We start from the raw sequence: 26206 nt of genomic DNA on the forward strand, positions 1-26206 counted from the left end.
ATTACACCCACAAACTTATGTATTTTATGGGATTTTATATGATATATAGCAACATAAAGTAGTAAATATTTGTGAAGTGTAAAGGAAATGATGCATTGTTTTCTAATTATTTTAAAAATATACAACTGAAAAATGCAACATACAGTACAGACCAAAAGTTTGGACACACCTCATTCAAAGAGTTTTCTTTATTTTCATGGCTATGAAAATTGTAGAATCACTCTGAAGGCATCAAAACTATGAATTAACACATGTGGAATTATATAATTAACAAAAAAGTGTGAAACAACTGAAAATATGTCTTATATTCTAGGGTCTTCAAAGTAGCCGCCTTTTGCTTTGATTACTGCTTTGCACACTCTTGGCATTCTCTTGATGAGCTTCAAGAGGTAGTCACCGGAAATGGTTTTCACTTCACAGGTGTGCCCTGTCAGGTTTAATAAGTGGGATTTCTTGCCTTATAAATGGGGTTGGGACCATCAGTTGTGTTGTGCAGAAGTCTTGCGGATACACAGGTGATAGTCCTACTGAATAGACTGTTAGAATTTGTATTATGGCAAGAAAAAAGCAGCTAAGTAAAGAAAAACGAGCGGCTATCATTACTTTAAGAAATGAAGATCAGTCAGAAAAATTGGGAAAACTTTGAAATTTTACCTTCTCCCATTACCAACCTTCTTTTTCTTGGAGGGCAGATTTCCTTTTAACAAAATAAATAGTCTCTCAGTTATGCCTTTATTGTCTCCACGGAATAGAATGAACGTCTAAGGTATTGTGGTCCACCAGAAATACATGTAGGGTCAGAGATTATATCTAGGGTTCCTATTAGTGTTTGCCTAAACAGATGTACTCTACAGTCAAAATGAGGATGCTTGTCACCAATTTTGCAGCTTGTAGAACGTAGGCAAAATTATTCTATTTTCCTCTAGATAAGTATGTAATTAAGTTAACCATGGTTATTAATCCTGAATCACTAAACGTAGTGATGAGTGAGTGTGCTCATATGCTAATAAACTACCTTTGGCATGCTCGAACACTATGTTTGAGTCCTCACAGCTGCATGTCTCGCAGCTGTTCGACAGCCGCCACATATGCAGGGATTGCTCGTTTGTTAGGCAATCCCTGCAAGTGTTGCTGCTGTTGAACAGCCGCTAAACTTACAGCCACGGGGACTCAATCATAGTATTCGAGTACACCGAAGATGCACTATTGGCACACGAGTGCTCAATAACACCTTATCCGAGCACGCTGTCACGAGGGTGTAATGTCCCTCTGGAAGACATGGAGTTAGACTACCATTTCGGGTAATTAATAGCAGGTCTTCTTTAGAGATGGTGTGCTTTGTGTTCCATATTAAATCGATTTAAGTTCTTCTGTTGCTGAAGAGGTTAACAACCCTTTCTCTAGTCCCCTCCACAACAGCACATAGGAGGTTGCCTCCCCATCCTGATTAGGGACAGGAAACAAGAGGTTAAATAGCCCTCCCCTTTCTCTATTCCCCAGTGTTTTCCTGTCCATAAACAGGAATGAAGAGGTGCTATGTGCTCCGTGGATAGGGCCGGCGACCTTCCAGTGGTTCTCCTTACCATGAGCCGGGCAGCCGGGGTCGATAATCCTGCACCTTCCTCCCCGTTCCTGCCGCTGGCGGGACCCGCACCATCCTCCGGTGCTTCGGCAACGCTGGATGGTGAGTGGGGCTGGGGGCCTCCCGTAGCTCCCCAGCCCGGTATTCGCTCCCCCCCGTGCGCCGCATGCCTGTCTCTCCTGAGCGGCATGCATCGGAAGTGATGCGCACCACGAGGCCCGGAGATGCGACGTCGCTTCCTCCTTGCGTTCCACAGTGGAACGCTCACCATTTTGGTGGGAAATGTAAAAAAAAAAAAATATAGAAAGAGGAAAGGTGGCGCCAGGAACTTGAGGGAGAGCGATCTCATCCCATTGGATGAGGAAAAGGAAGATGGATCTCTGTTCCTATTTAAGGACCCTGATGGAAGACTCCATAAGGTAGGACAAACATCTGCATGATGGATGCGCCTTCCCTGAAAGCTGCGTCTGCAGAGCCCAGCTTAAACCCTGGCCCAGTGAGTACACTTGGAAAAGGGTATATAACTTTTTGGTTTAGGACCCATTCTTAGGGACCCCCCTCCTTCTCTCTCTTTCAGGGAGACAAGGATCCTACACCAAAGACGGAAGAAAAACCTACAAGCCGAAAATGCGCTATCTGTAGGAAAAAACTCTCCTCCGATTATAAAAAGACATTGTGCCAACAGTGCACGGCAAAAATCGTATGGGAGGAACAACCATCCCTGATAGAGGAATTAAGAGGGATGATGCGACAGGAAATCCAGTCGTCCCTGTCTACCTTCTCCCAGTCATCCGGGGGGGAGGGCCTTCAACCTCAAGGAAGAGGTAATACGCCCCTGAGGACATCTCAGATTCTGAACCCGAATCATCGGTTTCGGCGGACTGGAGGGAAGAGGGTGAACTAACCCCAGTCCAGTCAGAAGATAAGAAGTGGTTCGTTTCCTCAGACGATATGGAAGAACTACTCTCAGCAGTCAGGAACACAATGGGAGTAGAAGAAGATAGGTCATCCTGCACTGAGCGGGGTGGCCTATTTGGCGGCCTGAAATCCAGGAAGAAAATGGTTTTCCCTATCCATGATAATATCCAGAGTCTAATCCTGGAAGAATGGGAACTCCCGGAAAAGAAGCTAAGTATCCAGGGCGAAATGAAGGATCGTTTTCCTCTGGACGAAGTAGCCGCGAAACCTTGGACTGAGATTCCAAAAGTGGATATCCAGGTAGCAAGAGTAGCTAAAAAGACTATGCTACCCTTCGAGGACTCCTCACAGCTGAGACCCGCTGGACCGACAGATGGATAGCCTATTGAGAAAGTCCTGGGAAGCCTCAGCGACATCCTTGAAAACAAATGTTGCATCGGCCTGTGTAACCAGGACCCTGTACCTCTGGCTTCAGCAGCTAGGAGACCATATAAAAAGGGGAACTTCGAAAGAAGATCTCCTAGCCTCTCTACCACTTCTACACAAGGCAGCCGCCTTTTTAGCAGACTGTTCGGTGGAGTCAGTCCATATTGCGGCAAGAACGTCCGTGCTCTCTAACACCACTCGAAGAGCCCTATGGCTAAAAATGTGGAGTGGGGATATCCTATCAAAATAAAAGTTATGCTCTATCCCATTCAAGGGCTAATACGTATTTGGGCCGGCATTGGACGAATTATTAGAGAAGGTGACCGACAAGAAGAAAAACCTTCCTGAGCCAAAACCACCAAAGAAAAAACCCTATCATCCACCCCAGACTCAAACCCCGCAATACAGGGGTAAATGGAAAACGGGACGTTGGAGCTACCCAAAAGGCGGAAGAGGCAGGAATATTTTTCACGATTCCCGTTCAGACAGAGACAAAAAATGACGCCAAACAAGTAGGGGGCAGAATTGCAGATTACTTCCCGAGCTGGCAGGAGATAACGATGAACCAAAAAATCCTGGACTCAGTCAGATGGGGAGAAAAAATAGAAGTTTCCTCCAGTCCCCCACTAAACTTGGAAGTTACACATCTTCAGTCAGCAAAACTGCAAAAGATTCTACACGGTGAGCTCCAAAAGATGCTATCATCAGCGTTAATCTCTCCAGTCCCAGAACTGGAACAAGGTCAGGGCCACTACTCACGACTCTTCTTAGTAAAAAAGCCAAGTGGGAAATACCGGGTCATCATCAATCTGAAGAAGCTAAACCAATACGTCCGGTACCAACGCTTCAAGATGGAATCGATAAAGACTACGATACCACTGATTGGACGAGACTTTGCCATGGTCACCATAGATCTCCAAGAGGCCTATTACCACGTTCCCATCCATCCATCCATCCCATTGGCAATATCTAAGGTTCGCAGTCACTCTAGACACGGAAGTACACCACTTCCAATTCAGAGTTCTACCCTTCGGCATCTCATCGGCACCCCGAACATTTACAAAGATAATGGCAGAAGTGGTAGCATTCCTCAGAGGGAAGGATATATGTGTCGTCCCTTACTTAGACGACCTCTTGGTCTTGGCTCCCTCCAACACCATTCTAAGACAACACCTACAAACAGTCCTGCAGACCCTGATGTCCCTGGGCTGGATGGTAAATATGGAGAAATCAGATCTGAATCCCTCAACCAAGAAGATCTTTTTAGGGATACTTCTGGATTCCTACAACCAAGTATCTTTTCTTCCGTCCACCAAGCAGGTGGGTGTGAGATCAAAAGTTTGGACTGTAAAAAAGTCAGAAAACAGTGACCATAAGGTTTGCCATGTTAACATTGGGGTCAATGACTTCGTGCATTCAAGTGGTCCCCTGGGCCCAGGCCTACTCAAGGATACACCAGAGATATATCCTTTCCTGCTGGAACAAAGACCCAGAGACCCTCAATACGAGAATCTCCCTACCCCAGCACGTAAAGCTGTCTCTCAACTGGTGGCTCAACCAGGGAAATCTAGCGAAAGGGACACTCTGGATACAAGATCCCATGACGTCAATCACAACAGACGCCAGCAAACGCGGCTGGGGAGCAGTATCCTCTCAGAGAATCTTCCAGGGACTCTGGCCCAGAGACATGGATAAACAATCTTCAAACTACAGAGAACTGAGAGCGGTAGAAGCAGCCCTAAAGGCAGCACAAACATTAGTCCAGGGAACCCATGTCCGAATTTACTCCGACAATATGTCCACTGTGGCCCGTCTACGTCATCAGGGCAGCACAAAATACGGAAGTCTGCAAAACGTTTCGGCACGGATATTCAGCTGGGCAGAACACAATCTCCAGTCCCTTTCAGGTCTCTACCTAAAAGGATCCGACAACACCGAGGCAGACTTCCTAAGCAGGAAAGACTTAGATCCAGGGGGATGGAGCTTCAATGCCATCGTATTCCATACCTTAACCAAAAAATGGTGTCTCCCAGAGGTAGACCTATTTGCGAGCCGGGAGAATGCCAAAAAAAGCATTACTTCTCCATAGGGCCGAACGAGAAACACTCAAGAGTAGACGCCTTCGCTCACCTGTGGAACTTCGGACTGGCATACGCCTTTCCGCCGATTTCCCTAATACCAAGAACTCTGCAAAAGGTCAGGACAGATGGGGTCAACACTATCCTGATCGCCCCTCTCTGGCCAAAAAGGAGCTGGTTCGGAGCCCTAAAACTGATGAACTCAGAGGGTCCCCTGATCCTGCCCATGGACCGCGACCTTCTACATCAAGGTCCCATCCTTCACCCGGCTCCCCACTGCCTAAACTTGGCAGCCTGGTTTCTGAAACCACAATTCTGAAAGCCAGAGGCCTCTCAGATGCAGTGATAGCTACACTTCAAAAAAGTAGGAAACCTATCACAAATGCCATATATTCCAAAATATGGAAAACCTTTTCAGCATGATACGGATCCACTCCCATAGATCCCTTCCACCCCAATGTGTCAAAGATCCTAGACTTCTTACAGGACGGGTTATCCAAGGGTCTGAAACCAAGCACCTTGAAGGTACAAATATCAGCCCTAAGTTCTTCGATCAAAGCCTGGCAGAGCATCGATGGATCAGGAGGTTTATGTCGGCAGCTTCCAGAATCCATCCAAATAAATCCAACATGGCCCCGACATGGGACCTGAATATAGTACTAAAGGGTCTAACGAACCCTCCATTTGAACCTATCGTCCAGGCCCAGATAAACTATCCTGGAAAACAGCACTACTCGTAGCCCTTATAACAGCAAGGAGAGTGGGAGAAATTCAGGCTCTGTCCATCAGAGAACCCTATCTAAAAATTCTGGACGATAGGCTAATTCTTTGGCTAGACCCTTCCTTTGTGCCAAAAGTGTCTTCAGATTTCCACAGATGCCAGGAAATAATACTGCCCTCCTTCTGTGATAGCTCGAGGGACGAGAGAGAAAGAGGCTTCCATTCACTGGATGTCCGGCGAGCAGTTCTGACCTATTTGGAAGAGGCAAAACTTTGGAGGAAAGATCAGAATCTCTTTGTTCAGTATGGCGGACCAAACAAGGGGAAGAAAGCGTCCAAAAGCTCCTTAGCTAACTGGATCAAAAAAGCGATAACGGCCGCTTATAAAAGTTAGAATCTACCTCCTCCGGTATACCTGAAAACCCACTCCACCAGAGCTGTCTCCGTCTCCTGGGCAGAAAAAGCTGATGCATCCATTGAGCAGATCTGCAAGGCCGCGACCTGGTCTTCAGTCCATACCTTCACAAGGCATTATAGATTAGATCTTATGTCAGTATGAGATCTAGCCTTTGGCAGGAAAGTCCTGCAAGCCGTGGTCTCTCCCTAAACCATTATTCTTTGGTATACCTCCTATGTGCTGTCGTGGAGGGGATTCGAGAAAATTGAACTACACTTACCGGTAGTTGGGTTTCTAAGACCCTCCACGACAGCACGGGTAAATTCCCCCCCCCCTAACAAAATTTTGTTCATGTGACTTATGTGAATAGATAATATTTCAAGCATTCACTTTGTGGTCCTTGGAAAACACTGGGGATTAGAGGAAGGGGAGGGCTATTTAACCTCTTGTTTCCTGTCCCTAATCAGGATGGGGAGGCAACCTCCTATGTGCTGTTGTGGAGGGTCTTAGAAACCCAACTACCGGTAAGTGTAGTTCTATTTTCTATGCTGGTCAGAAACATGCAGCTCCATTTCAGCTGCTTTTGATCTGGTAATTACCTCTTCCTATATAAACTGGTCACACCATCTTGTCCCTGCTGGTGAAAGATTCATCTTCCTGTACTGTGTGCTAAATCTAAGTGGTTGGAATAGAGTTGTTGTAGAGGTGTTCTTTGGCTTGCTGCAGTATGTGAGTGTTTATCTCCTGGTCCCTGTTTCTATTTAGTTTATTCCTCCCTGTCCCTTTGCTCCTCCGTATTGTTGGTTAGTGCTTTTGTATGATAGAGGTTTTCTGTTATTTCTGTTTGGTTGTGTGTCTTGTTTACGTTACATCTCTGTCCTATGCTTCATGGGGTAGGGAAGGGGACACAATCCGAGTTTAACAGGAGCATAGGAAGGTTGAACATTCGGGCCTCTCTACCTTCAATACTACGCCCGGGACAGGGATAATTAAGGTCTCGGGTCCAGGGAGAGTTTAAGGCAACCCCTTCCTTGAAGACTGTCACAGTGTGACATTCTCACTCATCACTACTAAACCTATAATCAATGTGAGGTAAAGAATGATGGCTAAGAGTGTTGCATGATGAAAGGTCCATTTAAAGTGCAAGATTATCATGAATGCTATTTTCACGATAATTTTGCAATCAAAACAAGCTGCCAGTCACCCGAAAAATGAGCAAAATCATTTTTGTTTACACAAAAAATATCATTCTCGGCAGCACATGTCCTCTGATAGCAGGACTTGCACTGCCAAGAACTATAGCAGCCTATGCACACTGAGTGATCCAGTACAGATCATTTAGTGCGCCTCCAAAGTGCAGTCTGCCTGCGTAAATGGCCTATCAAACGACCACTGATTTGGTAAATACTGTATGTGCCGATTGGCCCTAATTTAGCACTGTAAAGTTATTGTAAGCACTTTTTAGGTTAACGATATTGGGTGTTGTGACAAAAGACATCCATCCACCTCATGTCTGTCAGAAATACCAAGATTGTTTAGGTCACGGGGTTCTATCCCGCTGAACAGTCGAATGCCAATCATTCATGACCGGATCCACCACCATATTGCAATCACCCTTACAAATAAGTCTTACTTGAGATTTTGAAACAGCAAAGGCAACAGTTCCATGTAATACACTAATTGAAGCAGCGGGAGGTTGTTCCAAACATTTTAGAGAACTAACCACAAATCTGTGAATGTAGTCTTCTGAATATCCTTCTGTCTCTTCATGTAAACCTAGACATCCTCTGCGTAGGCTACTGAAAATGGAAGTGTATAGGAAAGTTCCTTGATCAATTTCTCCACAAAGCTTTGCGCTGTTGGCATGCACTGCAGCCCAGAGAATCTGAATACTGTTCCTGTGCAGCCAGTTCTCTAAAGGTACATGGTCTAACCGGTGGCCTGATACGGTCGTTTGAATGCCTGTTGACACAGGCAGACCTAAGCAAATGATGCATACTGAATGATCTATACTAGATCGCTCAGTGCACATAGACTGCCATAGTTCTTGGCAGTGCGATTCCTGTTTACACAGGACGATGGCGATGCACTGCTGAGAACGGTGATCTTTTATGCTGTACAGATGATTGTTTCACCTGATGAATGATTGTTTTGCTCATTCCTCGAGTGATCGGCAGCCTGTCAACACGGCAAGATAATTGTGAAATGAGCGTTTTTAACAATTCTTGTTCTTGATTATCTTGTAGTGTAAATGCCCCTTATGTTTTCTGCCTTTCCACTGCTGGAAGGAACTGTCATCAGGGAATGAGTTTTGCCCTATAATTGGGATATCTGCTGTTTGAAGTTCTTATCACATTCCCTCAGGGTATGCAGATCAATCCTGTTGTAGGCCCATGTGTATTCCCACCTCTTATATCTTGTTGGTAAGCATTGATTTTTATTTAGCAATGGGCTGTAAGTAATTGGACTTGCCCGTTCCAGTGTCTGGATCGAGAGGTGATCTTGGGTGGGTTGTTGTTCCCTGGGCTTGTGATGTAGAGGACTTGGTTACATCTCAGGTAGACATGCATGCAAACTTCTTTAGCTTTCCAGATGCTGCTGAGGACTTTTTGTGGCATCTTGTGGGGGTTTTGAGTTGCAAAGTATGTGAAAAAAAAAAAAAAAAATAATAATAATAATATGGAGTTTGAGGTGTCCACTGGGGTCTCACAGTTAGCACATCTTGACATACCAAAAGACAGCCAGGAATGTACCCCTGTAAACATGAAATTAACTGGAATTGTAGATTGTGCAATGTCCGTCCAGACAAATTGGAGGATGAGCTTTTATACAAAAGAATGTAGAGAACTGGCCCAGCCTGCTAATGTACAGATACAGGTTGGTAATCAAAAGTGATTATTTAGGTAATCTTGCAGCTTTCAACACTTTACACACATGTATGTAGCAATGCCTATACCAAGTGAGCTTATTCAAGGTGAATACTGTGAGGATTGCAATGCTGAATAGACTACACTCACCACATGGAGGCTATTACTCCGGCTCACAGCAAGTAGACTGCATAGGTTTCCATGTGAGGAATCCCTCTGCTCACACCCAGTGAGGGTGCTAGTAAGTCTTGGGAGTAAAATGGTGCCGATGAACAGGCAAGCTCTGCTCAGGCTTGCAAATACCTGTGCACGGGAGTGTAACACCAACAGGTAGAGATAGGCAAATCCTATCCAGGACCCTGATCTAGTGGCCATACTAGTGTTGCCTGGTCATCAGACGGGAGCCCCCCTGCAAATCACCTACCACCTTGCAACATCTGCGGCTCCTCTTTTGATTAGTCAACATTGTTGCAGTGTGACGACACAAGATGAAGGCTGACAAATCAAAACACCAGTCAGGGATGTCGGCAGATAGGAGGCTGTTCATGGCCATGGAGTACTGACATGGCTGATTCTGCAAATTTGCTGATTTCTACCAACGGGTATACAGTGGGCCCCTCCATCTTTGCCATAGATCGGTGGGAAATTATCCAGGATTATAGCTTGGATTATTTCTAGAATAAATGTAGGTTAACAGCAATACAGCAGGAGCCGCGCAGAGGGCACGTCTGGTCTCGGCTATTTCAAGGCTGTTTCCTCACGCCTTCCTTGCCTTTTGATGCCAATTTTCAAAATTTGTCAAGCATCAACTTGATGGCTTCCATTATAAGCCAGTGGGGTGTGTTGGACACTTTTTAGCCATTTGTAAGTTAAACTTGGCACCATTGTAAGTAACGCAAATATCTTTGTTAGATGACCTCATTGTATTGTGACCTGTCTATACGTAAACTGTAGCTTCCTGGAGCTTTCATTTGTGAGATTTCCATTTTGTCCTATATATCAGAACTCTTGATAAATGTGTATCTTCCTGCAACCTGCTTTAAAACGTGCACGGTTTGTCCTAGGTCTATCCTGACATGTGGCCTCTAAGACAAAGGGGCAGATCGATCACGGATTCTCATAAAGGAAAAACCAAGTAGGAGCCCATTGCATTTCCAAAGGACCTTTCAAAAATTAAACGGGAAATCGATCTTCACAATGTACTATCTACATCTGATGGACACTGGTAAACACCGTGCGTACAGAACCCAAGATTGTAGTTTGTTCTTCAGCAGACCACAAAGAAAACTTTGTAGTGCGAGGCGTCATGCACACGTTGTACCTTTTGCGAAAAAGTGATGAATGTCTAACCTGTTCCCTAACAATCTGAGCCATAAGGCCTACAGGTATCAAGAGCAATCGGCCCTACTTCTTGGATTAGCCGAGCATCTCCAGGGCTTGAAAGGTTGATTTCACTAAAGTATACGTATACATTTACTATATGCATAGAATTACTAATATGGGAACCCTCTTCACATGCACAGCACCCAGAAATTAATGGAGCTTTAAAATAAATTAATATACTTTTTAAGCTGGAATGTTTTAGCACACGTCTGGTGTTTTAGCACACATTTTGATCAAGGTGTGTGAGTCCATCTGTCAGCGACAAGTCGATCTCTTCAGCCAGGATCCTACATTTAGGCTATGTGCACATGAAGTTTTACAAGGAGTTTTTGGAGCTGAAGCTGAGCAGTATTTTACCGAATCGCAAAACTCTTTAAAAACTTTGATTTTTCTGTTCCGAAAACTTGGCAAAAAGAAACTGTGCACATAACCAAACAAACTTACCTTTTTACTGTGATTTATTCATACAGTTTTCTTAATTTATAGAGAAGCGTAAGGAAAAAAAATTCTAAGCCCCGACACTCTAAAAGTGCTAAAAACTAATAAATTGTATGGTTTTTTTACTTTTGAAAACCCACTATTGAACTACAGCTAAAATCGGGCATCTGCATGTTTTGTGTCAAAATTTCCGGAAAAAAACCTTAGTGTTTTTTCTTACAGCTATGTGTAAAACCTCCCATGTGCTTTCTTCAGGAATTTTTCATGGCGATCTGGTCAGGGGTGCTGACTACACTGGTGGAACGTTGTATTCCTAATGATGTGGCGTCCTCCATTAGCTACATTTCAGCACTATGAATGAAACATTACCATGGCCTAGTCAGCATCCTGGACAGAAATACTGAATGTTAAAAATGGAAGTCTACCATATATTTGGGAAATGTAATATGCTGCTACTTATTAATAGTTTACCATGATAAACACGTAATTTTTTTTCTGCTTTTCCATTGCAACAGTGCATCTGAAATTAACATTACAGGACAAAGAAAGCAAAGTTTTGGCAAATTCAGCAGCATAGGAGTTCATCATCATTGTTTTGGATAAGTATCTTCAGAAAACTATCTTGAATGTGACGACAGAGCAGTTTAGAGCAGGTTGATAATATACAATATATTCTCACAGGGTTTATAGAGTAATCTTTAGGCTGAGTTCACACGTGGCATTTTTTTTCCGCGTTTCCGCGGCGGTTTTTACCGCGAAAAATAAGCATCCCATGCATTCCTATGGGATTCCGCAATGCTGTGCTAATGCTGCGGTTTTTACAGTTGCGGAATCGCTTCGCGGTAAAAAATGCAGCATGCTCAATAATTTTGCGGAATCGCGGCGATCCCGCACCCATAGGAATGCATTGTTCTGCTTATTTTCCTCATGTGGCTGTGCCCACCATGCGAAAAGTAAGCAGAACATTTGCGGATGGTACCCACGGTCCGGAGGAGAGGAGACTGTCCTCCGGGCTTTGGGTACCATATCCCTGTAAAAAATAGAATTTAAAATAAAAAATATTAGGGGTGGCCTGAGCGGCATGTGAGGAGGACGTGTGCCCGCTGAGCTCCCGCATATACCTGCTTCATTCAGCCGTTTCGTCCCCACAGCACGGCTAGTATAACCCCTGGAGGCTGCACCGGAGTCGGTGGACACCGCGGGGCACCGGAGATCGCTGCTTCACCCCAGGATATGGGGAAAAGAGGTCAGAGAAGGGTGGCAGGAGAGGCCGGAGCGGGGAGCCAAGATGGCGCCGCCGCCACAGCGCGTGCCTTAGAGGAGGCCGCAGAAGACAGCGCGGCTAGGAACAGGGCAGTGGCGGCCAGGCTGCAGCGCTTTGCCCGCACGGCTGAGGCAGAACAGGAGTCTCTCCAGGACTCTGATATGGACCAGGAGACTGTGGCAGAGGACATGAGCCCGGGAATGGGGGAAGAGGAGGAGGCTGCCCATGCTAGAGTGCAGGGGGGGAAGGGAGCTGAGCCTAGCTGGAGTGATCTGGTGGAAAGAAATAAACAGCACCTCACAGCCTTGCAATTACAAGTTCCAGACGAGCCCACCAACAAAGATGTAATGCTGGCAGTGGTGCACTGTGGGACTGCGATCTCACATGTCCTGACGCAACTGGGCTTTCTGCAGGAGTCCATGCAGACTGTGCGACATGACCTGCACAGTGTTAGAGACAGAACAAGCCAGCTGGAAAAGCGTATGGGTGCTGTGGAGAATTCGGCCTCTGACTCAGGACAGCACTGTACAGAGCTCAAGAAGGATATGGCAGTTGTCTGGGCTAAAACTGATGACCTTGAAAATAGATCCAGATGGAATAATGTTCGTATTGTGGGCATGCCAGAGCGCTGTGAGGGAAAGAATCCTACTGCCTTCATTGAAACATGGCTTAAAGAAACAGTAGGTGTGGACAATCTAACACACCTGTATGCAGTGGAAAGAGCACACAGAGTCCCGACTCGGCCCCCCCTCCCTGGTCATCCACCAAGACCTGTGCTGGCTAAAATCCTTCATTACAGGGACAGAGACGTTATCCTTAGATACTCGAGAGAAGACCCTGACCTTACAATGGAGGGATCCAGAGTCTCCTTTTACCCGGACTTTTCGCCGGAAGTTCAGAAGATGAGAGCGAAGTTCATAGACATCAAGAAGCGTCTGAGAGCCTGTGGTGTCAAGTACTCCATGTTTTTCCCGGCTAAATTGCATGTTGAGGCCTGGAATAAAAGCCACTTTTTTCTGGACCCCAGGGAAGCTGTGGACTGGTTGGACCTTAACGAGCGACAATTGAGGAAGGAGAGGAGCAGGAATGTGGCTGATGGTTTCTTGACCTGCTTAGTTGTTATGGAGTCATGCGGTTGGAGTCTGCGGTCCTGATGCAATGGACTGCCTAAGAAGTTATATTTCTATTTATTCTTTTATTACTCTGTTATATGCTGTTCTTTTTTTAAGAATTTGTGGTCCTTGTGGGGCCTTAGTCTGAATACGGATAAGGGAAAATGCAAAGTGCTGTGGGGTTATATCCTGTCAAATGCGGGTAGTGAACAGGAATTGAAGCGCCTGCTGAATGGGGTGGAAGGGTTCGACAGTACCCTTACTTGTTGCACCCTTGGTTCAGCCCAAGGAATTGTTGGAGGGTGTTTTTTGGGGGGAGGGGGGAAGGATTGGGTTCAAAATGTCCTTTGGCATACTTGTACATTTCAATATTGGCTATGGTACGGCCGGGGGGGAGATGGTAGGCAATATGCTATGGTACGATAATGGCTGATTTTAAGATACTTAGTTGGAATGTCAGGGGGTTGAAGTCGCCAGTAAAACGACAGGCCATATTCTCCTTCATAGCGGACCAGAAGCCGGCGGTTGTTTGTTGGCAGGAGACGCATCTCACACAGGAGACGCTGGGAATCCTGGATAAGAGATGGGTACAGGCGGGCTTTCACTCTACTCATTCCCAATACTCTAGGGGGGTTAGTATATTGATTCACTCCAGGACTCAATTTAAGTGCCACCGGGTGGTGGTGGACACAGAGGGGCAATTCGTCCTTTTATCTTGTACAATCTTTTCCACCCCACTGGTGTTGACATCTATATATATACCTCCGCCTTATAGCAGTAGAGTTATCTATAAAGTTCTGGCCATTCTGAGAGATTTTCCGGGGGTTCAGCATTTGGTGGTGGGAGATTTTAATAATATTCTGGATTCACATTGGGACAGGGGTAGCCATGAACCTCTGAGGCTGGGAGGTAATCTTACGCCATTTGGGGTTCTCGTGCGGGAGATAGCTTTGACCGACTTGTGGAGATGCCGTAACCCTGGCGTCCGTCAATTCTCGTGCTTCTCCTCTACTCACTCCTCCCTGTCTCGCATCGATCTGGCCCTGGGTGATGATCTTATGCTGGGTAAAACTTTAGAGGTTAAATATTTGGCGCGAACAGTATCTGATCATTCGCCTGTTTCAGTCATGCTTGGGGGGGGCGGGAACGGGAGGAATGATAGACCTCTCTGGCGCCTTAACCCGTTTTGGCTGCAGCTAATCGATAAGAATGACGGCTTTATCCCTGAGTTGCAGGAATATCTTAATCTTAATAGAGGCTCGGCTTCTAGTGGGATCATCTGGGAGGCCTTAAAGGCGTACTTAAGGGGAATGTACATACGAGAGATTTCTAAAATAAAGACCGCCTCCAGGGTAAAATCACAACTTGTATTTAGGGAACTGGAGGATGCGGAAAGGGCCCTTGCAACACAGAGCACACCTGCCACTCGGAAGCGATTGGGGGAGGTGCAGTCAAAGGTGACCAAACAGACATTAGAGGCGGCGGCGCAAAAACGGCTGTTTCAATCTACTCAATATTTTGAGAGTGCGGAAAGTGTGGGGCATTTGCTTTCTGTCGTGACATCGGCACAGAGAGGGTCTGCGGCTATAGCGGGTCTTCAGGATGTGAATGGGCGACTGCTCACTGACGCACCGGGGATTTTAAAAATTCTAGAGATTTTTTATGCTGACTTGTATTCCTCACATGCTAGGGCCCCGACAGAGGATGTTGTTTACTTTTTGGAGGCTGCCAATCTCCCAAGGTTGACTCCTGAGGACAGACGCTCTCTAGATAGACCTCTAAGTCTGGACGAGTTGGAGGAGGCTCTGGGAACCATGTCCAATGGTAAGGCACCTGGGGTAGATGGGTTGCCAGCTGAGGTATACAAACGGTATAGAACGGTATTGCTCCCTGCTCTATTGACGGTGTTTAATGATAGTCTGGAACGGGGTGCTCTCCCACCGTCTATGCGAGAAGCTGTCATTGCCGTACTGTTGAAAAAGGATAAGGACCCAACTCTGCCTGCGTCGTATAGGCCCATCTCCCTGTTGACGCTAGACATTAAACTTTTAGCGAAGGTCCTGGCCATTCGACTCTCAAAGGTAGTAGCTGTGTTGATACACCCCGACCAGACGGGGTTTATGCCCAACAAATCGACGGCTATGAATATTAGGAGATTATATCTGAATATGCAGGTGAGGGCTGATAATGCCGGGAAGAGGGTGGTTCTGTCCCTAGACGCCGCTAAGGCATTTGATAGTTTGGAGTGGGACTATCTATGGGCGACGCTTCACTGTATGGGCTTTGGCCCGGGCTTTATTGGCTGGGTCAGGCTCTTATACTCGGAGCCGAGCGCTCGGCTGAGGGCTAATGGTCAGTTGTCTAATCCTTTTTCGCTTCATAGAGGAACAAGACAGGGATGTCCTTTATCCCCGCTGCTGTTTGCTCTCGCGGTGGAGCCATTGGCTTCCAGGATAAGATTGGATACTGGCATAGAGGGATTCCGGTATGGGGAGCATGAGGAGAAGGTAGCACTATATGCGGATGACCTGTTGTTATTTTTAGCGGACGCGGACAGATCATTACAAAACACGATGACACTTCTTGGGGTATTTGGGAAGGTCTCGGGTCTGGTTATTAACTGGGAGAAGTCTGCGCTCCTCCCATTGGACTCAAGCTCCTGCAGTGTGGTAGGTGTGCCGGTTGCAACGTCCCTTCAATATTTGGGCATAAAAATATCCAATAAGCTGACAGACTATGAGAGTCTAAATCTTGTCCCGTTGTTGGACAGGATCAAACAGAAGGTTAAGGCCTGGGCAAAGTTACACCTCTCTGTAGTGGGAAGAGTGAATCTGTTGAAGATGGTAGTTATGCCGCAACTCTTATATGTCCTTCATAATTCCCCTGTCTGGCTTCCTCAGAACAGGTTTCATAAAATTAATATGATTTTTAGAGAGCTCGTTTGGCTGAAACAAGGCGCGAGAATTAAACTTGAACACTTGCAAAAACCTAAGGATGAGGGGGGACTTGCGTTGCCCAACCCATGGCTTTATTTTTTGTCTTCCCAGTGCCAGCATGTAGCAGGAGGGATGGAGGGCGAGTTGGCGGATTTGGTGGGAGGTCAGAAGATCCTTCAATTTCTAGTGGGACGGGGATCACTGGTGTCGAGTCTGGAGTCGGGTAGATTTCGATCCCTTGCATTCAGGTTTCCTACGGTGCTTCTAATGGTTAGAGTATGGGATAAGCTGAGGCAGCTGAGAGGAATACGTGGTCTTACAAAGTACTCTCCCATATGGGACAATCTGCATTTGCCATGTATGAAAACGCTCAGAGGCTTTGCTCACTGGAGGCGGATTGGCATATGGTGGGTGTCGCAGCTGGTGGAGGGAGGGGTTTTTAAAACTTTCGAGCAATTGGGACGGGAATTTCCCCTCCAACGCTCTGTTTTATCAATATTTGCAGCTGCGTCACTCGTATATGGTGCAGAGCAAAAAAGTTGACCTAACCATACACCACGACGTCCTTATCCATAGGCTCGGTATGCAGGGGTCCACCAGAGGACTGATTTCAATGGTGTATGGTGGCTTACTTGGACAGGTCCTGTCAAGGCATCCTATTAGCGCACTGATAAAGTGGGAACAACAGCTGGGTACGATATCAGCGGAGCAGTGGGACTCGATTCTACAGATGATTCCCAGATTGTCTCTTAGTGAGCCTGGCCGCCTGTCTCAGCTATATGTCCTCTATAGGACATACAGGTCTCCCGAATGGTTGTTCAATAGAGGGTTGCGGTCGAATTCAAGGCGCCCCAAGTGCACGACAGATAATGCGGACATTTTACATATGATGTGGACATGCTCTTGCCTGCAGATATTTTGGATCGTGGTCCTTGGCCTTATACACTTGGTCACGGGACAGGATATTCCCAGGGACCCCATGATTTGTGTTCTGGGTTATGTTGATGAGGTGGGAGGGGATCAATACCTTAAAATTGCTGTGGCCAGAATGCTATTTGTGGCCCGAAAGCTGATAGCTTATCACTGGATTTCTGCCAAAATCCCCTCAAGAAAAGAATATATTAATAGGTTGAACCAAATATTATATAGGGAAAAGTCTGTGTACCTTAGGAGGGGTGTGCCGCATATTTTTGGGAAAATATGGGAGGGATGGTTGGAGATTCCCAGCCTGGCTGCCTCGAATCTTCTGGATTAGTGGGTGGGCCCTGGAGGTGGTCTCCTGTCGGTTGTTAATCGCCTTTTCTCATATGATATGGTTGTGTGATACAATTGGGTTTATTCGCTATGTACCAGTCCATGCCATCGGACAAAGGGAGGGGGGTGTTATGGGGGAAGGGAATGTTTGACAACATGTTGTAAGTTGTACATGCCTGTCATTTCAAAAACTTTTAATAAAAACTATCTGATTAAAAAAAAAAATAAAAATAAAAAATATTGTTCTTCTCCCCTTCTGACATCCCGTGCAGCCTTCCCGCCTCTCTCCACGCTCCCGGTCCCAGTAAGACTTTGCGAGCGATGACGTCCATTCTCGCGGGATCGCAAAGTCTCGCGGTCATTCGCGCGACGAATGACCGCGAGACGTCGCGATCCCGCGAGAACGGACGTCATTGCGGTAATTGTCGCAAAGGATTACTGGGACCGGGAGCGTGGAGAGAGGCGGGAAGGCTGCGCGGGACGTCGGAAGGTGAGAATAACTATATATATATATATATATATATATATATATATATATATATATATATATATATATATATATTTTTTTTTTTATTATTATTTACATTCTATCTTTTACTATTGATGCCGCATAGGCCGCCTCAATAGTAAAAAGTTGGTCACACTCGTCAAACACTATGTTTGACGTGTGACCAACCTGTCAATCAGTTCTTCAAGTGATGCTACAGATCGCTTGGAAAACGCTAGCAATTCTGCAAGCTAATTACACTTGCAAAATGCTAGTTTTTCAGTGGGAAAATCGCGGGAATTTAAAATGCGATTTTCCCACGCATTGGAATTCCGGAATTCTCGCGGTAATTTCCCCGAGAGTTCCGCTACATGTGAACCCAGCCTAAGGCTATTAACCATGGTTAATTATTATTTGACTTTAAACCTGCAATTTACAAGTCTACATTCAGAAATGCTGCTCGGAATTCTTCTGAAGTATTCTGACCATTACATAGAAAATATGCTGTAATTCATAGTTTCTTTCTTAGTTTTTTTTTTATGCAAGTTCTTTCATTATATTTCATAGTCTTCACACTGAGACAACATCATGGTTTAGGCATCCGTCACTTTCTCCTTCCTCTCGGGCCTCCTATCATGGAGTGTTAATGTTGATCATTATACACAGGGAGCTGGATTACACTCTGTTGCTCTTCTGCTACCATAGGATTAGTAGAAAATATTTCTCTTGGGAGAATCTAAACCAAGAAGGTAGATAGTTGAGAAGATCAAGTGAAAGATGTTATTATGGAAAAAAAGAATTGTAGACTTTCTGAAAGCATCAAACTGGTTTATCGGAGACCAGATTAATGATTAAGGCTTAAAGTGAACCTCTGGTTACAGCTCAGATACTGTGATAGGGCATGTAAAAATATTTAATAGAGACTTTTATGCCCCTTCAGGTCTCATCAGCCTCCCTCTACTTTGTTTGATTGTCTATAGACTGCATTGCATTCTGATTGTCTCTCTTCCTATTTCTAATGGGAGCAAAAGTAGTGATGTTTATAGTTCTAGGTGGGGATAATAATCTTTATTTTTATATAGCGGTAACATATTCCGCAGCGCTTTACAGTTATGCTCACAATCTAAATTCCCTATCAGTATGACTTTGGAGTGTGGGAGGAAACCGGAGTGCCCGGTGGAAACCCACGCAAACACGGGGAGAACATACAAACTCCTTGCAGATGTTGTCCTTGGTGCGATTCAAACCCAGGACTCCAGCGCTGCAAGGCTGCAGCGCTAACCACTGAGCCACCTTGCTGCCCAGCAGCATGGACTTGTGAAGGTCATAGTAATAGGTCAGCATCACAGAGTAAAGGACCTGTGAAGGTCCATACATAGTGACATGTGGAGATCACAGAGCATGGACTCGTGAAAGGTTTTATAGGTGGCGATGAGAGAACATGGACCCTTGAAGATCATATTGATATGTGAGCATGGACTCATGAAGTTCATAGTGATAGGTGGGGATCACAGACCATGGAATTGTGAAGGTTATATTTATAGGTTGGGATCACCAGAGCATGGACCCTTGGAGGTCATAATGATAAGTTGGGTTCACAGGTCATGGGCCCTTGAAGGTCATAGTGACAGGTGGGGATAACAGAACATGGACCCTTGAAGGTCCTAGTGATAGGTGGGGATAACAGAACATGGATCCTTTCTGTACTTATGAGAGGTCTCAGTGCTCTAGTTAGAGGCTTTACTATTTTATAATTCGTGTGTAAGTGTTAGCTCTGCCTTTTTATAGTATTGAAATAAAGGTCTGTAACTAGTAGGGGGGTCTCTTTAATTTGTTTTTTTGACTACTAGTGGGTTACTTGAAGTGTAACATTTCTTCCTCCCCCAGTTTCAGCAAGAAGTTTTATTCCCATGATGCCATATTTCGATTCTAAGCTATAATAAAGCGTATTTACAGGCCTAAAGCTGAAACATGGCATCACAGGAATGAAACTTTGTGCTGAAGCTGCAAATTCTACTGAATGTTGCTTCACCTTTTGTTTATGTAATGAGATCCTATAGAAAATCTTAAAAATAGGGCAATATTCAGAATTGAGAGTCCTCAGTGGTTGATACCTTTTAATGGCTAACTGAAAAGATGGTAACACATTGCAAGCTTTCGAGACTACTCAGGTCTCTTCTTCAGGCTAGACTAATACAAAATCTGAAGAGTCACATATTTATGCACAATACAACACAGAAAAAATGCAATGGATAAGACAAGTGACGTGAAGCAGAACTATCAATATGTGAGAGGAGAAACTTAAATATTGGACCAGTACATAGATAAGGAGTCCGCATGTTTTATAGTCCTCTGATTGGGGTCTCCTAATGTGTTGTGATGCTCCCACCAGGTCTTGAAAGCAAATTCCTTAATTGATGTAAAAAGACATAAATCCATGCGACACATTCATTCCAGCACTGAGAGTGTCAAAGGTAGTCATAAATTTTTACTCCCAAACACGTCTCTCTCTGAGATGTGAAGTTACCTTTCAATACCAGTAATTTCATATCCATGTTGCTGTGATCAGGGGGAGACAGGGCAAAAGCTTAGAACAAGGATGAATGCTCATCGTCACACAAAAGAGAAAAAAGAATGGATCTACCTGTGGCAAAACATTTTTATATCCCTGATCACAGCAACATGGATATGAAATTACTGGTATTGAAAGGTAACTTCACATCTCAGAGAGAGAGACGTGTTTGGGAGTATAAATTTATGACGACCTTTGACACTGTCAGTGCTGGAATGAATGTGTCGCATGGATTTATGTCTTTTTACATCAATTAAGGAATTTGCTTTCAAGACCTGGTGGGGGCATCACAACACATTAGGAGACCCCAATCAGAGGACTATAAAACATCCGGACTCCTTATCTATGTACTGGTCCAATATTTATGTTTCTCCCTCTCACATATTGATAGTTCTGCTTCACGTCACTTGTCTTATCCATTGCATTTTTTCGGTGTTGTATTGTGCATAAATATGTGACTCTTCAGATTTTGTATTAGTCTAGCCTGAAGAAGAGACCTGAGTAGTCTCGAAAGCTTGCAATGTGTTACCATCTTTTCAGTTAGCCATTACAAGGTATCAACCACTGAGGACTCTCAATTCTGAATATTTTTCTTTCTACTGGCTAACACGGTACAAAGATATACATCTTTCCTGTATAAAAATAGGGCACAACTCCAACATGACCAACGTAAACAATCTACAATGCACATGAAGTCACAGTCCAGAATGAACGTGCGCACTGAGATATATGCGTAACTTTGTTATATGTTTATGGTGATTCCTGTAGTACAGGTCATGTTTTATTCTCGTGTTTTATGACCACAGACCATATTATACCTGAAGCTGCATCTCTTACACTGGTTATATCCTGAGCACAATCTAATATACTTTTGTTTAGGTTCCAATCACATCCCATTCACAGTACACAGTTATGAAATGAACATATTAACTGTAGATGCAGAGAATTGTGGATCCATCAGCTCATTAACTATTTCCATGTTGCAACCAAATTTGTTTTCATGTAGGGCAAATATTAGCTGAAAGGAAGGGAAAACCACATGAAAAGGCACTGGGGCAGATTCATCAAAGCTTTTATGCCAGAAAACTGGTGTAAGAGTTTTCAAAATGCACAAAACTAGCTTCTATGCAATGGGAGTTTGTGCAAAAAAAATGTTGACTTCAGGAGTCTTTTTCACCAGTTTGACTCCACTCCACCTAAAAAGGAAGAGTCGTGGCGGGACAAGGCAGGCCCGTCAGATTAGTCAAAAATATTGGCACTTTGTAAGCCAGAAATGCTACGTCAGCATTTACCAAATTTATGGCTCACTTTAAAGAGTGCTTTGTGGCAGATTTCTTCCTAAAATTGTTATTTACAAGATTTATTCACAGTAATACAAAAAAGAAGAGACAGTACAGTCAATAATAAGTCATTTGTGTCTTTTTGTATTTTCTAGAAATCGAAATGGTGATCATGGAAAGATCAAAAGTGGCAGAAAAGCCCATGCTGCCTGTTAAGGAGGAGAACACAACGGATGAGGAGAAGAGTGCAGCCGCCGCTGGGGCGCAGGCCGGTGAGAGCAGGTAAGAAACGATGAACTACTGTCGGCACACGGGCTGCAACTGTAGTAGCATCGGTTATTATTATGTATTTATTCCATGACTCTTTACATGTGAAAAGGGATATATAGACAAGTACAATAAACATGTGTAAGACAAGGGACACACAAGTACATAAGGAGAGGGGACCCTGCCCACGAGGGCTCACAGTCTACAGGAATGGGTGAGGATATACTAGGAGAGGGTAGAGCGGGTCACGTGGTGGTTCAGTAGACTGAGGATCATTGCAGGCTGTAGGCTTGTCAGAACAGGTGGGTCTTCAGGTTCTTGAAGGTTTCCGTTGTTGATGAGAGTCTGATGTGTTGCGGTAGAGCGTTCCAGAGTATGGGGGAAGCACGGGAGAAGTCTTGTATGCGGTTATGGGAAGAAGAGGTAAGGGGGGATTAGAGAAGGAGATCTTGAGAGGATTGAAGGTTGCGTTTGGCTAGGTATCGGGAGACCATGTCACAGATGTATGGAGGAGACAGGTTGTGGATGGCTTTGTATGTCATGGTTAGGGTTTTGAACTGGAGCCTCTTGGCATTAGGAAGCCAGTGAAGGGCCTGGCATAGGGGGGAAGCTGGGGAATAGCGGGGAGACAGGTGGATTAGTCGGGCAGCAGAGTGTAGGATGGACTGGAGTGGTGCCAGAGCGCTAGAGGGGAGGCCACAGAGTAGGAGGTTGCAGTAGTCGATACGGGAGATAAGAGTGTGCACTAGTGTTTTTGTGGTTTCATGGTTGAGGAATGTGCGGATCCGGGAAATATTTTTGAGTTTGAGGCGGCAGGAGGAGGCGAGGGCTTGGATATGTGGTTTGAAAGAGAGAGTGCAGATTCGAGGATCACCCCAAGGCACCGAGCGTGCGGGACTGGGTGGTAGTGGTTAGTGATAAAGCCCCTTTTATAGGTTGGACGTGGCAAGCTGGTGCAGAAGGTGGCCATTACACATTGGCAAATGTAATTTTTTTTTTTCCTTGTTCGTTTTCTTTTCTCCAGCTTTAAACAAGCAATGCTAACACAAGTCTACATTTATGTGTGATCTCCACTTCTTTTTGCTTTTTTGTTTCCTCGTCAAGAGCCGTGCATTTATACTGTGTGTTTAATAAATGACTGTAATGGTATTTACAGGGAATCAGTCAGTAGGGTGACCCCTCTTAAGCCGCCTGTAAGGGCAAGTAAGTCATAGGGAGCTGAATAAAATAACTTGATATCTGCAATCAGATGTCTTATTGCAGACAAATCTGTGTTTTTCTTAATATGTAAATATTCTGATCTATGGGCCGGACATGGAGAATGTTCCTCCAGAGCTTATTTTAAATAAAAGGGAGTGTTACCAGATTGAGACATGTAATGACTGACAGTCTGCTCTCCTGACCTACATAGATTCTTAGGAGTAAATTCTTGGACTTTAGGTGCGCTGCCAGACAAATTCCATAGCCACACAAGGTTAAAAAAATTAACCCTTTATTCCCTACGCGTTTCGAAGCATAACACTTCTTTAGGGGTTGACATTAATTTTTTTAACCTTGTGTGGCTGTGGAATTTGTCTGGCAGCGCACCTAAAGTCCAAGAATTTACTCCTAAGAATCTTTGTTGCTGTCAACGTTGTGGACCGTTGGACGTGCAGCAGGCTGACATACTGATTATACAGGCTTTACTCTCTCTTGGAAAGGGTGAGTATAAATACCTTTTAATTCATACGTTTTACCCAGATAAGACCCTATTGCGCTCTTGTCTCAACCTTTTAGTGTATACATCTCCTGACCTACATGTCTCACACTGGTAACTCCTTTCATTTAAAATAAACTCTGGAGGCCGATTCTCAGAGATCTATGTCCGGCCCATAGATCTTAACGGCTCATTTACATATAAAATAAAAACATGAATTTGGGAATAAGACATCAGATCGCAGATAACAAGGTATCATTCTGTTTGACTTTGTCACCTGCATGCCCATATAGACAATTTAGGAGGGTTGATCCTACTGATGGGTGCCTTATTAAAGGAAATGTCGACTATGAAAACGCTATCCAATCTAATAGTGTCATGTTTTAGAGCAGGATGAGCCATGTAGATTGATTTATAATTCTATTTAAAAAGATTCAGTATGATTTGGAAGAAGAAAATGAGCTACATACAGTAGGTCATGTGCACTAAACCAGGCTTAGAAATTGTTCACTTCTTTTATTGGAAAAGTAAATGAGTATAAACCATGTCCAAAAACGCTTAAAAAGTGCATATACGGCACATATCATGTAAACCATGAAACCAGTCACCCTGATAAGCTACTTCATTCTACCCCCCACCCTTTATAAATGATTGATCCTTGCAAAAGTAACAAGGTGTCCAAAATTCAAAACGCTACTAAAAAGTGCACTTATACAACAGAAAATAAGTAAACCATAAATAAACAGCAACCCGGTATAATAATATATGCCCTAATGGATTGTTTACAGTGTAACATGCCACAAAATGTAATGGCATAATATATGTGATACCAAGGAGTGGTGCGCCCAAAGGTAAGGGGGTGTGGAAAGCCCCTGTATTGCTTCCTCCTGGGTGAAAAGAACGCTTCAAAGCCTTAAATACATAATATGTTTAATAGAAAGAAAAATGTATTTAATCTGCAACCTTAGGCTGGTTTCACACTAGCGTTCGGCAGCGCTGCGGAGGGCTGCGTAGTTCCTCCGTTAAGTCCCGCCCACTGCCGCACCTCTTCCTTCAGCTCCGCCTACATCTGCATGCGTCCTGCGTACCCTATCTTTAACATTGGGTACGCAGGCCATGCGGTTATATGTGGATGCCTTTCCATGCGTCGCTTTTTGAAATGCAACAAAAATGTGACAAGTCTGCAACATGTGCACAGGCTCTAATAGATAAATGAGAAAAAGTCTTGCTTTAGATATAGAGATTTCTATCAGTATGTTACACTTGTGACGGAGTATTTTCCCCCATACTGTATATCAGGTCGAGACCAGATGGCAAATTCCCTTTAACAGCGCACACATGGTACGGTAAAGTCTGGCGCTTATAATTCTGGTTCTTATCTCATCATATTACTATTTTGAGATACTCGGAGCTACTGATCACTGAAGAGTTCCATGTGTTATGCGGTTATCCTCCAGTTATAGATCACTATTGCACAGCTCTGCTCATGTAACAATTTCCTGCTCCAATACACTCAAGTAACTAGGAACAACTTTTGCAAAACACCTGTTTTCCCATTCATTTCCCTTGTAAGAATTGCACAACTGTTGCATGTTCGGCCAAACAAATGAGTAACGTTGTAAACATTGAATATCTCCTGCCAGGAGGATCCTTCCATAGTGTCCACTAGGCCTCCCTCTTGTGGGATTACTACAAACAGCAGCTTGAGCACGTCTGCATAGTCGGGCACAGATGGTTACACAGGATACATAGGGTTTATCTCTACATACACTTGGTTTTCCAGACCTTATCTTGACCTCCACTTCTTCCTGGTAACTGCCATTTCTTAATTACACTTCAAGCTGAGGAAAGGGCAACCTGAAAACGCTTTGCTATCTTCTTACAGCCTTCTCCTGCTTTGTGGGCCTCCACCATTTTCATTTTCAGAGTGCTAGGCAGCTGCTTAGAAGAACCCATGGCTGCTGTTTTTTGGCACAAGGTTAGAGGAGGCTGGGTTTTTATAAAGCTTGAAAATTTGCATCACCTGGCCTTGCCTAGCGATGATGGTGAACAAGCCATAACCCTAACAGGCTAGTTAAGGTCTGACACCTTCATCAAAGTTACCTGAGAACACAAATCTACAAGGGAGCCCAAACTTATGCATCTTTCCCATTTTCCTTTTTGTAGTATGTGTGACGTAAGGTCATACTAAGCCGTGCACACTGTTTATTTTATATTTCCGTACTTTGTCAGTCTAAAATGCATTTTTTTGTTATGTCCTGAATTCCACATCTTGTTGCTGAGACTTTGTAAACCTTGTGTCTTCCGTAGGCCTTTCCTGGACCTGGTTTACAGTACGCTGGAGTGCACAGATGACGATTACTATACGCTATTTGTCTTGTGTCTGCTTTATGCCAAGTCCCATAATAATGGTAAGTGAAGGTATTAAAATGATAGTGGGTTTTAGACTCTGTTCACATTTCTGATTGGACATTCGGCTGATGCAGACGGAGCCCGTGGATTACTATGGGGTCGTCTATGTTCCATTAC

At 44.5% G+C, this 26206-nt stretch overlaps 1 protein-coding gene across 4 annotated transcripts in view; it reads left to right on the forward strand.

Annotated features, from left to right (window-relative positions):
• Window positions 1–26206, forward strand: part of CLEC16A (C-type lectin domain containing 16A) — a 411773-nt gene that overhangs the window by 143807 nt on the left and 241760 nt on the right. For all 4 annotated transcript variants that reach the window (XM_073542856.1, XM_073542853.1, XM_073542854.1 and 1 more), the window contains exons 11-12: window positions 21870–21996; window positions 25988–26088. In XM_073542856.1, coding sequence (XP_073398957.1) covers window positions 21870–21996; window positions 25988–26088 — 228 coding nt within the window. The remainder of the gene's footprint in view (window positions 1–21869; window positions 21997–25987; window positions 26089–26206) is intronic.

Source organism: Dendrobates tinctorius, unplaced genomic scaffold (genome assembly GCF_039654945.1).
Source record: "Dendrobates tinctorius isolate UK_male_01 unplaced genomic scaffold, ASM3965494v1 ptg000129l, whole genome shotgun sequence".
NCBI lineage: Eukaryota > Metazoa > Chordata > Amphibia > Anura > Dendrobatidae > Dendrobates > Dendrobates tinctorius.